Genomic DNA, 14,096 nt, shown 5'->3' on the forward strand with positions numbered 1-14,096 from the left:
GACATCTATTAGACGATCTTCTACTCGCCACCCGTCGATAAAAAGGGCTTCTTGACTACCACTGATCGTTTTTCTCAAGCTCGATTGCTATAGATGACAACCCGGCCTATCTACGGTAAATTAGTTTAGTTTGATTGTGGGTCTTATTATTACCGCCACCAGGGGAGACTCTATGTCAGTGCTGAGAATCCGATCATTCTCTCGCAAAAGCAAACTTATAAGTATAGTCGTGGCGTTTCTAGATTTTCTTTGTACCCGTGACCGTCGTTTGTTTTGATTCCACGCTTCTACGATCCCCTTCATTTTTACATTTTCAAGCCGAGCCTTCGCTACGCACTAGATACTTTGCTTGAAGCTTCAATAAATAGCGAAGAATTTTTATAATAATTAAAGTGTAGTCAAAAGTAAGAAGATTATTTATTAAATCATTGGAAAACGGAAAAGCTGTAGTTGGTTTAGTAAATATAACCTCTTTTTTACATTCAGATATGTATACTTTTTTATTCAATTTTATTTAATCACATCAGCTGGTTGATCAGATACTTTGTTTAAAATTTTATTTTAGAGGTAGACTGAAATAAAAATGATAACAACTGATTCCTGCTGTTTTCTAAGATCAGTATATATTTGAAGGAATTTATTCCAATTAATCAGGTAAGACATTAGTTCATCATCAAGATAGATCTATATTTATATTAAATAAGTCTTTCATGACAAAAGGTGCTCTGTACAGATGCTACGTTCATCAAAGATGAATACAAAAAGGCACTCCTAATGTGATAACTGCAGGAGCGAACAACAGTAAAGCTTCATTTGCTTCATGAAAAACTCAGTCTGCAAGTAGTAATCTGTAAATATATATTAATTGTCTATGATGGCGGATTAGATTATGTGTTTACATTTCGAAGATCTTCCAATGTTGGAGTTACATCTTGAGTCTGTATTTTATGAGTTCTTGATGCAGTAGAAGATGCCAGGAAGAAAAAAATATTAAATCATTTATTAGAGATGTCAAAATTTTTTTCTAAAAAGAAGATAACCTTAACGTACTTACCTAAGATGAACCATATAAATTAATAATTTTATACAAACTTTTACTGAGATACATAAATAATCATTGACATTGTTCAATTTTCATTTAAACATCTATCAGTGGGCCATTCAAATATAGATTTACCAAAGTGGTTTTGTAGAGGAACTGTTGTTGATGTCTGTTCAGCTGAACAAGTAACGAACTAGTAACGAACAAGTAATCTCTAATAAATGATTTAATATTTTTTTCTTCCTGGCATCTTCTACTGCATCAAGAACTCATAAAATACAGACTCAAGATGTAACTCCAACATTGGAAGATCTTCGAAATGTAAACACATAATCTAATCCGCCATCATAGACAATTAATATATATTTACAGATTACTACTTGCAGACTGAGTTTTTCATGAAGCAAATGAAGCTTTACTGTTGTTCGCTCCTGCAGTTATCACATTAGGAGTGCCTTTTTGTATTCATCTTTGATGAACGTAGCACCTGTACAGAGCACCTTTTGTCATGAAAGACTTATTTAATATAAATATAGATCTATCTTGATGATGAACTAATGTCTTACCTGATTAATTGGAATAAATTCCTTCAAATATATACTGATCTTAGAAAACAGCAGGAATCAGTTGTTATCATTTTTATTTCAGTCTACCTCTAAAATAAAATTTTAAACAAAGTATCTGATCAACCAGCTGATGTGATTAAATAAAATTGAATAAAAAAGTATACATATCTGAATGTAAAAAAGAGGTTATATTTACTAAACCAACTACAGCTTTTCCGTTTTCCAATGATTTAATAAATAATCTTCTTACTTTTGACTGCACTTTAATTATTATAAAAATTCTTCGCTATTTATTGAAGCTTCAAGCATAGTATCCAGTGCGTAGCGAAGGCTCGGCTTAAAAATGTAAAAACGAAGGGGATCGTAGAAGCGTGAAATCAAATCAAACGACGGTCACGGGTACAAAGAAAATCTAGAAACGCTATGACTATACTTTTCTAAGTTTGCCTTTGCGAGAGAATGGTCGGATTCTCAGCACTGCTCTATGTGCTATATCTTGAACGTATGGGCAAACTTAAATTCTATGTGCATGGATTTAGTGATAAAAATAATAGATTAGAAGAAATGAAACGCACGATTAACTCTAATGTGTAAATATTGTACCTTGTTTTCCTAAAATTTAATTACAAAAAACATAAACCACCGAATTATTTATTTATATATATGGTGAGTAAGCCGCTGACTATGGACGCGTACAATTGATTCGGGGAATATAATTTGGCACAATAATTGATATGGCGGCACTCGAGTTTCGTATCATCATTTTACCATTTCTTATTAATTGTATTAATTGAATATTGACTCCTTGCTTCTCGATTCACAATAGTAATTTAAATAAGTGAATTATTGTTTGTCACCGTGAGTATTTTTCATTTGTCCGATTAGAATAACTTTGATTCCAATGAATATTGCAAAAAAAAACGTGATCCACGAAAACAGCGAACAATTGAGGTACCCATATAGCACCTATGCTTGCGATCAATATTTGTTTCAATTTTCAAAGAACGATATAACAAATTTGCAGCAAATAATGAAAAGAGGCCTCTTCATTTGTCTTCTTTCTACGTACTAATACAATCGGTTTAGCTTCGTCAGCTGCCAAATTACAGCGTGACTTGCAATCTCGTGAGCCATTGTCCTGTAATTGTATTGTATTACATTATAATAAATTGCTTGCCCCAAACGATGATTACATACTATATACAGATATCCAATACGTAAAGAACAAAAGAATATTAGATCCTTCTATTTTTTACAAGTAAAGTTCATGTTGGAATTCAACGTTGCTATGCACTTTCACAAACACATGTACAACAGAAGTCGCGAAGACGAGCGAGCAGAGATGCAGATCTAACCCTGCAATTTCTCTTTTTTTACGACACCCTTCCGGCCACTTAGGAGGCCCATCGATCTTTAAGGCTAGTTATTCGGTTTGACGCTGCCTGTCGAAGCAGAAGCATCGAGCCGAGCAACTGGACTTGTTACAGATAGCAGACTTATAGTGCGTTTGCATTTGTATTCTGTAAAAGACTTTGAAGTAACTTGTAATTCAAGTGTGAATGAATAAACATTTATAACAAAATCCTACAGTTCATCATCTTTGTTATATACTGTTTATGTTAATTCGCAGAGCCGAGTTTCTCAACGACAATAGTGTTCACGTAAAGAATACCGTTAAACTTGTTCAATGAGAAACACCTATTATGGACTGCGCACGATTATTTTGGCCAGAGATGACACCAGTATAAATATTCAACAGGCTATTCTATTCAATTGCTTAATTCCGAATTAAAAAGAATGTGATGAGCTCAGCTTACACGTTTTTTTAAAAAAGGAAGTGTAAAAGAATTCGGAAGAAATGAAAGATATTGTCTATAATATCTTCTACTGTTAACGTAAACTGTGGCAAGGATAATGTAAAAAACTCAAACGAGATATAAATGTACATGTTTTTTTATTTTGTGACAACGAATTCTCACTGATACCAAACAAATTCAGTATCCGAATATATATTTATATAATATAAATTGGCGTTTTTTTTCGATTTTATTAAATACACGTGTATTATTACAAAAAAAGAGAAAAAATCATGATAACTTCGTTGGCAAATCAAAAATACACTTGGCAAATTTACAGTAAATGTTGATAAGATGTAAAGATAACTAGTAATGATGATGATGATAATAATAATAATAATAGTAATAATAATAATAATAATCATAATGATAATCATAATGATAATCATAATAATCAATAATAGTAATCAATGATAATAGTTCATTCATGAATATCGTATAAATCAAATATACTTTCGTTCTACCCTTTGCCAATGACTCGATAAGACCCTTTTTACATAACTAGAAAAATTCGGAACATCGTTTCCACATTGATTACCATAGATTTGTCGTAATATCATTGCATACCAATCATTCATTCGTTCTCTTTCTTTCACTCTCATCCTTGCGATGTCTCCAATCATAAAAGACCGACAGTGTTGTATCAAATAAAATGTTTTTATAATTTTCGATAAAATCTCTCGTCATCGTGTAGTCCGGCACGTAAAAAGGAAGAAGAACAAAAAAGAAACAATAAAAGAAGACGTCAAATAAAAGAAAAAACCAAAAAAGAAACGAAATGTTGTGAATGTTCTTTTTCGATTGTATTTGGATTGGCAGACATACTACATAAGCGGCTGCCGCTCGCTAGACTAGAGATTTCACTGCATATTATTGCGCGCTTTCAGTAACACATTTCCCGCTCTCTATCTGTCCATCTGCATGAAACCGTTGCTTAAAAACTCGCTCGCTCTCTTTCACGCTCTCTATCGCTCGTTACACATTATATTCATCGAAATCTAATAGTTTCTCCTTTATTATCAAGTCGAGTCAGCTATTTAATTATATAAAAAGGAAAGATTGGGCGTCACGGTGTGCGTTCAACGGTTCGAATGTAAATAGCTGTGACGGTTGGCTGGCTGTTGTCGGTCACTCGGCGAGTCGCGTACATCGTACGTCTTTTAAGGCACGGCCTTTCACGCAGGAAAGAGCCTCTCGACTATGCGTTGAAAAAATAAAGCGGCTCGGTAGGATAGAAGCGCGAATCGTATGGTCGCCCATCACCCCGGCGGTGACGGCGCGCCGTCTCGACGCCGACGACTCAACTCGCGCCCGCGAGGACTCGCCACGCGCAATCTCTTTGGTTGATGCGGACAGCGACACTCGAGTCAGCGCAGTGTGCATCTGCATTCGTGGACAGTCGGTGTGCGCGCTCGTGCGTTCGCGGTAGATACAATTTCGCCGGCGCACCGGGCGGAAGGAATACCGGGTCTCCCCAACGATCTACATCTAGTGAGGCACGCTGCGCGCACACTGGTCGGTGGCGCAGTTTAGCATCGGACATTCGCTCGGCTCTCACTTGCACTCTCGCATACGGACGCAGGCGTAAGCTGTACAAAAAGACGGAGAAGCCGAGCGCTCGCGCTCGTCGGCGCGGCTTTGGCACGGGCGAGCTCGACCGGCGGCGCGTGCCTCTTCAGGATCGGTAGATGCGAATGACATCGCGGATCTGCGCCCTGCACAGCGGGCAGTGGCCGCCACCCTTGCCGCGCCACTGCTGGATGGCGCAGGTGTAGCACATGCACATGTGGCCGCACATGTAGAGCACGCTGTCGATGCCGCGCTCGTAGCAGATGGAGCACTCGCTGGGCTGGCCGGCCATGGGCTGCAGGCCCTCGCGCCACTGCTGAAGGTGTGCCGGGGCGGCGGAGGCCGGCGCGGCCGCGGGGCTGGCCGCCTCGAAGGCGCCCAGCGGCTCCGCGTAGGCGGAGGCGGCACCGTCGGCGGCCGGCCGGGCGGCGCGCCGCGCGTGCCCGTAGAGGCCCTCGGCCGCGGCCGCGTAGCCGGTCTGCGGTGGCAGGCTGACGACCAGCACGGTGCCGCCACCGGCCGCGGGCTTCACCTGCATCTCGAAGCGCGAGTGCTCGGCGGGCGGCAGGGCGGCCGCGGGCAGCGCGGCGGGCGCGGGCAGCGGGGCGGGGGGCGCCGGCTGGGCCGGGCGCTGCGCCCGCGGCGGCGAGCCCGGGCCCGGTGCCACGCGGCTGTGCAGCATGCGCACGCGCTGCGTGCTTCCGTACACGTCCACAAAGGCCCACAGCTGCAGGCTCTGGTCCACGTGCATGACCACGCTGGTGGGTCCGCCGTTCTTGCTCATCTGTACCTGGCCGGCGTGCGTGACCGTGAAGGCGATCTCGTCGCCGGGCTGCGGCGAGGAGGCGACGTCCTTGCTGACCACCCAGTACTCGGGCCGGTCGAGCAGCTGGTCGCTGTCCTCGGGCAGATCGTCGGCGCTGAGAGTGGCCGGGTCGCAGGACGTGAGGCCAAGCGCGAGCGCGCCCATGTACATGGGCTCGACACTGAGCACCTGCACCACGAGGCGCTCGCCGAGCAGCAGCGGCCGCCCGGTGAAGGCGTAGCCGTGGCAGAACTCGGTGTCGGTGCGCGTGGCCACGCACTGCTGGTTGCTGAAGTGCACGTTGCGCCCGCGGGTCCTGCAACGGGAGAGGGGGCCGGTTAGCGCCGGTTAGCGCCGGTTAGGGCCGGTTAGCGCCGGTGAGCGCCGGTCCGCGACGGGCGCGCTACTCACGGGTGGAAGGGCAGCGGCGCGAAGAGCACGCCCTGCGGCTGGAAGCGCAGCCCGGGCAGCTCGAGGTCGGGCTGCTCGGGCACCGGCGACTGGAGGCTGAGCTGCTGCATGCCCGGCACGACGAGGCGCTCCTGGCTCTGGGCGCGCTCCTGCAGGCGCGCGTGCTGCGCCGCGTTGTCCTCGTTGCTATGCGCCTCGGCGCTGCGCCGCGCGTTGTTGAAGTGCTGGCGGTTGGGGTCGAGGAACTCGATGGCCGTGCTGTTGCCGTAGACGTCGATGACCGTCCAGAGCGGGCCGCGCGTCTCCACGCCGCTGAAGAAGACGCCCTTCTCCTCGCCGTTCACGCCGAAGTGCACGTCGCCGGCCGAGGTCACGTAGTAGAACAGCACGGTGTCGCGCTCGGCGAAGCGCTCGGCCAGCGCCTTGGCCCAGTATCCGGGCTTGTTGGTGAGGTCGGGGCAGGCGTAGCGGGGCAGGCCGTTGCGCAGGTTGACCGGGTCATTGCTGGTGAAGCCGAAGCGGATCACGCCGCTCCAGTTGTTCGAGATCTCCAGGAACTTGACGCACACCTGCAACGGACCGGACGTCAGTCGCGCGTCCGGTACGACTCCTCGAGCCGCGCGGTCCGCGGCCGCAGAGGTAAACGAACCTCCCGGCCGCCGCCTCGGGCTTACGACACCGCGGCGAGCGCGCGCGCGCTGCGCCAACGACTCCTTTGTCCGCGCGGCGCGCTCGCGGCGGGCCTAGGCAAGTAGGCCGAGCGCCGCTCGCCGCGTAGATCGAGCGCACCTTCGCCGCGCTAATTACCTTCTCGCCGACGCGCACAGGCCTGGCGCTGAAGGTCACGCCCTTGCAGAAGCTCTCGTGCCTCTTGGCGATGGTGTTGCCGTTGCACAGCCGTATGTTGTCGCCGTGCACCTGGTGAAAGGTCAGCGGCGGTAGGTTGTTGGTCACGCTGTTGCTGGACCTGGGCGCTGAAACAGGCGATAGCAAGCGCACGGTTCAAGTCCCGTTTGGCTTCGCGGCGCTCGACGGCGCCGAGGAAGGAGGGCAAAGCTCGACCGAGCGCGCCGCTTTCCCGCTGGAACAAAGGCGGCGAGCTTGCGAGCGTCGGGTCCCCGCTCTCTCTCTCTCTCTCTCTCTCTCCCGCGGCGTCTCTCTCGCTCTCTCTTTCGACTTTCTAACGGCGCGGCGCGCGGCCTTCGTCGTGGGAACGCTTCGGTCGAACGGCCGAGCGTGAACGGCTCGAATTCGCGGCGTCGACGCAATCGAGCCGCCACTTCCTGCCGCCGCGGCCCGCGAAAAACGCAAGCTCCGTTAGCCGCGCGGCCGGCCGCGACGCGCAGGCGCGCGCGACGCCACCGCGCCGTTGGAAATTCGAAAATCGAGCCGCGCGACCGCCGAGTCGACGGCGGCGTGGGAATGGGCAATTGGAATTGCAGCGTTCCCACGAGCGCCCGACCGCGGAGATTCCTTCGCCTGGCGGCGAGCGATAGGCGAGCGTCCGTGCTTGGCGCACCAAGAGAGAGAGAGAGAGAGAGAGAGAGTGCAGCGCGAGAATGCACCGCCGCGCTGCAAGTAAATAGTTGGGTGATCGAAAGAAAATAGACGCTCCAGCGAGCAAACGCAGACGTGGAAAGGAGCGGCGGGTCCTTTGTGCGGGTGACGTGCTGGTATTGCGCAACGCATCAGAGCAGCTGGCGGAGAGGGAGGGGGGGAAGCAACTCACCAGCAACGGTACGGGAGAGCCGCAGCCGCGCCACCCTGGTTGCCCTGGCCACGGTGAGGAGCCGCATGGACCTGGACCTGGGGTCCGTCCAGTAATATTGCACCATTGACATGTCACTGGTGGGACGCGCGAACCGTCGAGCCCATCGGTTCTGCGTCGAGGAAAGCGAGAGCGCGCGGTGCACGGGCCGCGCGACGCTAGCGAGCGAACTGTCGACAGCCGCGCAGCTGGGCCTAGCGAGGCCCCTGCGACGCTCGCGCCGAGCGTGTGTTGCCGTACGGTCGCACGCGCGCGCGCGCGTACGCTCTCTCGCACACAGACGCACGCGCACACACACAAGAGCGAGTCAGAGCAGGGGAGCGCTCGTCGCTCGGCACAGCCGACATCCTGCAGCTGAACGCGCAGTATAAACACAAAGGCGCGGCCCCTTGCTCCCTTCCTCCCATCCATCCCTGCTTCTCTGCTCGACTGCTCGCCCGCTTCCTTCCTCCCATCCCACCCTTCTTAATTCCTTCAAGATGCGATTACCACGCTCTGCCTGGCCGAGCGCGCCTGTGAGAAAAGTCGAGCCGAGTCGTGGCGGCGCGCGGCAGCTGGCCCGAGAGCTCGAGTGTTAGGGGATGGAACGGGCGGCGCGACGACCGTTGCATCGGCCACCTGGCCCGCTCCGACGCACACGCGCGCATCGCGACGCGCGCGGACGGGGGGAGCCCTCGTCCCACTCGGGCGCCGGTCCATTGTCGGCTGCGCTGGACCGCGCCGCGCAGGCATTCCCGTGCAGAGCAGGCCTGGATCCGGACGCGGCCGAGTGCAGTCGCGACTCGGCGAGCCGGGGGGGGGGGCGGCGGGCCAATCGATCGCGCGCCGCTGTCCCCCGTGACACGGGCGCGCGCGGAGCCGAGCGGGGGTGGCGGCCGGCCCATGGGGCTTTGTGTGGCAATCGAGGCTGTATCGATCTGCCGGCGCCCGGAGACAGCGCCGTCGTCGGGCCGGGGCCCCGGGGCGCGGGTGGCGACGAGCGCAGCTGGCCGAGGGGCCGCGGCCGGCGGCTCTCGGCGGGATTGGCGCGGCGCCGCCGCGGCGTTCGTTCCATTAGCGGGCGACCCGAGAGACGGCGAGTCGCCCACGCGCGCCGCGGCGCGCATCTGCCGCGCGCCGCTCGACGGCACTTCCGCCCGGCGGCCGAGCTTCCTTTCGTCGCGCTTCCTGCCCGAGAGAGGCGGCGGTGGACTCGGCCGGCCGGACGTCCGCGCGCGGCGAGCCGAGCAGCTGATAGCGAGCGCGCGGAACCGGTTCCGGCGCCTCCCCCTCCCGCCGCCCCGCGCGCTCTCTGTTTATCTTCCGCGACGCACGGCGCAGCTGACCTCGCGCGAGCCGCGGGCGAACCTACCTAGGCCGATCTTCTTCTTGATCTTCTTCAGCACCCGCATCTTGCTCTTGATCGGCGCGAAGATCTTGTTGTTGGCCTCGCCGGCGGGCTGCGGCAGCGGCTGCGGCAGCTGCTGCAGCTGGGCCTGCTGATGGGCGTGATGATGGTGGTGGGCATGCGAGTGGCCGAGGGCCGACTGGCCGGCCGCCGCGGCGTGCTGGTGCGGGTGGTGATGGTGATGGTGGTGGTGGTGGTGCAGCGCGCTGCAGTGGCAGTGCTGGAACTTGGCCTGGGCGGCCGAGCTGGCTGTGCCACGGATCGCGCACTCGGTCGACGAGACGCCCATGCTCGGACTGCGACTCGACTCACTACTACTACTGCTGCTGCTGCTGCTGCTGCTGAGCTGCTGGCTAACGGCACTCGCGCGGCGGCGGCTCGTGAGCTGCTGTTGTCGCGCTGAGCGGTCTGGCTCGACTGAGGCCTCGCGGGGCCGGCGGCGCGCTCTCTATGCTCGGCGCTCGGTGGCGCGCGGGGAGGGCGCGTTCGGGCGCGCTCGGCGCTGCTCGGCGAGGCTCGGGCGCGCGCCGCGTCCCGTCCCGCGGGCTGCCGGCCGCCCCGCCCGCCGCCCGCACGTGCCCGCGAGCCAGCTGACCGCTCGGCCTGCGTGCGTGCGTGCGTGCGCGCGTGCGTGCGCGCGCGTGTGTGCGAGGGTTGCGGCGCGGAGGAGGGGAGGAGCGGCGCGCGACCGGCGCGTCGGAGGCGCTCCGGCTGCAGCTGGCGTCGCGCCGCAGCTGCCGCGCCTCGACCGCTCGGGGCGAGGGCCGCGGGGTCCGCGGGCGCGGAGGCTCGCGTCGCTCGGCCCTCGCCGCTCGCGGGCGCAACAGGTGCGCCCGTCCGCGGGCCGCGGCTCCGCGTCTTCGCGGGCGAGGTCGGCGCCGCTCGGCTTCTCGTCTCGCTTTCCTCGTGTTTTTCCGCTTCGTGTCGCGCGCCGCCCGCTCGTCGCTTTCCCATTCGGCTCGCGTGCCTTCGTCCGGCCGCTCGACTCGGATTGTTCGGCCCCCGGCTTGGCGGCCGTCGACCGGAAAGGGAGCTCGCGCGTGTTGCCGGTCGCCCGCGAGATGCGTCGGTTGAATGGGCCAGTCGACGCGACGGGTCTGATTCGAATGCGAGTGGCAATCGAAGAGGGAAAGACAAAAAAAACGAGCCTCGCTGGCTACCTGCGCGCGCCCTCGTCGCTCCGGATACAGCCTCGCTTTCCCACGCGAGCGCAACGTCTGCCTGCGAGGCCGCCCGGAAGCAGCAGGCTGACGCGTCTCCTCGGCATGTTCGGGATTCGGGCTCCCAGAGCTCGAGACGGGGCCGCCGCGATCGCAGCTTCACATGCAGTTGGCGTGCTCGCATGCAGGTAGATACGCGCGGGTGCTGTCGCGTGCGAGACACACCGGCGAGAGGTCGTAGGAGATGTTTCAGCCAGGAAATGATAGTATAGTGAGAGGGGCTCACCGTTATCCTCGGCCTGCTGGTAGCTCTCGATCGAGTACTCTTTCCGATGGATCCTTATGTGATCCACGTACTTGGCTACGCCGCCGCACAACAACATAAGAACAGTCTTTCAGATAAATATTCAGAGGCTGGCATGCCGCGTCGAAATTGTCGCGAGATTACGTAAAGATTATCGGGCGGGCCTGTGCTGTCGCGCGGCAGCTGCAAAGGGCCGCGCGCAGCCGGTATAATGACTGCAAATAAACGTCGCAGCTGCGCGCCGATCGGAGGGAGAACGAGAGAGAGAAAGAGCAACTTACCTGAAACAGACAAGCGCAATTTGCCGGTTATAGCCGGCGACGAACAATAACGCAAAAAGTCGGAAACTATAAATTTGAGTGCCAGCAGCGGCTAGTCAATATCGGCACAATGCGCACTCTCTCTCTCTCTCTCTCTCTCTTTCTCCGGCGAGCTGGCCGCGAGGCCAGCTGATGCGCGAAACGCCATCCGCCCGACAGCGAAGGAGCGTGTCCTACGGCCGGCTTGGCTACGCCCGACAAAGCCCGCACATGGCGCTAACGAGCCCTCTCGCACGGACGCGCGCGCGGCCCCGCCGACTTGGCTTCCTCGCGGAGCCGATTGCCGCTCGGCCCGCCGATGTCTGGCCGCTCGCCTGCGCCGGAACGATTTTCCGAGAAACGGCCCCGAAACCGTGGGAACGCCTCGGCGGAGTCGTGCCAAGCGCGCGATAGAGAGACTACCTGCCGCGCGAGGCAGCTGCCGCGGCATCGATCGACGACGCTCGGCGACGCGAGCAAAGTGCCACGCGACAAAGCCGTGCACGCTCGCGTAACTCCCCCCCCCCCTCCCCCGGTGACCGCGCTGGCTTCTCGGAAGACAACGCGCCGGGCCGCTTTTCCCCGATCGGAGGACGGCCGCGCGACAATGACCGCCTGGACAAAGGCCACGACGCCGACCGGCCGATCGGCGTGGCAGCGGCGCGGCCGCGATAAGGCCGCGGCCAGCTGCGCGCTCGTTGCCGATCCGCCACGCGACCGCGGCGACGCGACGCCTCCTCCCGACATCTGCCTCGCGCGAACCGTCCGCGACGATCGGCCGGCGGCGATCGCGGAAAACAAAGACGGCCGAGGCTGCGTGCCGAACATCTGCCGCCGCGAGAGGGAGAGAGCGAGAGAGAGGCAGGTGGGCCGCGCCGGGCCTCGGGCGTATGGGGCCCGGGCCCCCTCCCCCGTGCGCGTGGCACGCGCCGCAGCCGGCCTGTGTCGCGTGCCGCACACGCGCCCGCCGCGTCAAAGCTTCCGCTCTCCTCTCCCGCCGCGCTCTGCCTCGAAGCTGCGCGCGCGCACACACACACACGCACACATACGTCCGGCGAGGGCTCCACGCTTACGATGCCGCGCGGCGCTATCGAGGCGCGAGATGCGCGTTCGCGCGCGGGGGCGGGGGCCGCACATCTGTGCACACGTGCGAGGCAGAGTCGGTCCACACCCACGCCACCGCCTATCCGTCTCGTGAGCCTTTCCGATCCCGCTGTGCACGGCCTTGCCCCCTTTCGCGGCGCGCCGAGAGCCTCGCTTTTCCGCCGAGCTTGGCCCCGTCGGCGGGCGACACGTGCTCGCCAGACCGGACATCGGCGCGCACCTGGCCGCGAGGAAGAGTCGTATGCGCGGTCCACGGCACACGTGCGGCGCAACTGCGGCCCACCGGCCGCGGGCTCGCCCGCCGTAAATCACCTGGTGGGCCCCGGGGCGAACCGTCGCCGCGGCGAGCGAAAACATCGCGCACGTGCGTCGCGGAAAGCGAAAAGAAAGAAAATCCGTGAGACTCGGTCGGGGAAGCGCCTAGAGAGAGAGAGTGAGAGAGAGAGAGAGGTATTTTTAGGGGGGTACTCCGAGCGCGAGATGCCACGAATCGAGCGCTCGTCGGACGGACCCGCGGTGCAAATAGCACCGACGGCGCGAGTGCCGCCTCGGTGGGTATATATAAGCGCGCGCCCTTTCCTATTGACGTCATTGCCGCGCTCCTTTCGCGCGAGTTTTCGTCGCCGCGCCGTGCCAACAATAGCGAGCGAGCAAAGGGCAAATCCGAGCGGGCGAGCGCGGCCCGCGGGCGTCGGCCGGTCGCGGGGGTCCTTGCGGCGAGTCCTCGTCGCGGACGGAATTAGACGCGGGGCCCCCCGAGACAAAGAACGAGCAAAGGCTTTCGGCTGGCTTTCCAGACGGCCAGCTGCGCGCCGGCGCGAGACTTCCCTCGCTCGGCTTTATCGCTATAAATGCATGAGCGCTATAAATAGCCGAGTCGCTCTCTCGCGATGGCTGAATTGGGTCGCTGCCCTCGTGCGCCTATTATACGCCGAGCACTTCCTTCCTCCCTCGTGCGCGCACCTCGGCCCGACCTCTCTTCCTTCGTTTTTCTTTTTTTTTTTCTTTTTTCTCGTTCGACGACGCCACCGCCGCCGGGATCGGTAATTCGGAAGCCCGAGCTCCCGAGAGCGCAGCGCGCCCGAGGCAAGCGGCTGCTGCTGTTTGCTGGCACGCAGATGTTATTGTCATATGGCAGACAGCCGACTCGGCGAGCGAAATCGCCGGTCTTACCGGCCCTACTTCCAGCCCCGCCGATCCGCTTGCTTAGCCTTGCGCTCGGTGCGTGCTGGTATCGTAACGCTGACGGCAGTGCGAGAATGTCGTCCGAGCGCGAAGGGCGACGCGAGGGCGGGGTCGCGCCCGCATCCAACCTCGACCCTCGCCGCGACTCGCGCGAGACGAGACTCCAGGCGCGCGTTTGTTTTTCCCAGCGTGCGCGAGGTACAGCTGCGCTTCCGCAGCGTCTCACACCGCTGGGATTCACGCTCACGGGGGAAAAAGCGGGCATCTCGGCTTGCGGGCGTTTTTCCCTGCGGACCTACCTGTAACACGTGCTCTCCAAATGCTGCGCACGGCTGAGGGATCCTTTGTTCCATCGATTTCCCCGGCAACATGTGCAGTCGACCGACCAACCGTTCCACCGATTTCTTCCCGTCTTTTCTCTTTTTTTCTTTTTCACTCCGCCTTTCTCGTTACCTTTCGCCATCGCCTTCGCAGCGCTAGTCCGTTTGCTCGCTCTTTCGCCCCGTCGAGCCGATCATTTTTGCACGTTCGATCGTTTTATTTTCAAATATCGCGAGCGAGTACGCAATTGCTCCGACTGATCGTACGGCTATGTAGCGGTCTACCTGAGCGTCGGCCGATAACGCAGAGGCCTCAATCT

General features: G+C 56.6%; 1 protein-coding gene across 4 annotated transcripts in view; it reads right to left on the bottom strand.

Annotated features, from left to right (window-relative positions):
• Nucleotides 1-3,928: 3,928 nt before the first annotated feature.
• Nucleotides 3,929-14,096, bottom strand: part of LOC131666608 (protein neuralized) — an 11,656-nt gene continuing 1,488 nt past the window's right edge. For 2 of the 4 annotated variants that reach the window (XM_058939439.1, XM_058939438.1), the window contains 3 exons: nt 7,057-7,223; nt 6,250-6,818; nt 3,929-6,154 (listed from right to left, as the gene is read on the bottom strand). In XM_058939439.1, coding sequence (XP_058795422.1) covers nt 5,140-6,154; nt 6,250-6,818; nt 7,057-7,223 — 1,751 coding nt within the window. In that variant the 3' untranslated portion in view covers nt 3,929-5,139. Of the gene's footprint in view, nt 6,155-6,249; nt 6,819-7,056; nt 7,224-7,978; nt 8,204-9,368; nt 9,843-14,096 lie in introns of those variants that run through there. The other 2 variants (XM_058939435.1, XM_058939437.1) reach the window with 2 other exon arrangements.

The sequence above is a fragment of the Phymastichus coffea genome, unplaced genomic scaffold (genome assembly GCF_024137745.1).
Source record: "Phymastichus coffea isolate CEN01 unplaced genomic scaffold, Cenicafe_Pcof_1.1 PCOF00059, whole genome shotgun sequence".
In the NCBI taxonomy this organism is placed as follows: Eukaryota; Metazoa; Arthropoda; class Insecta; order Hymenoptera; family Eulophidae; genus Phymastichus; species Phymastichus coffea.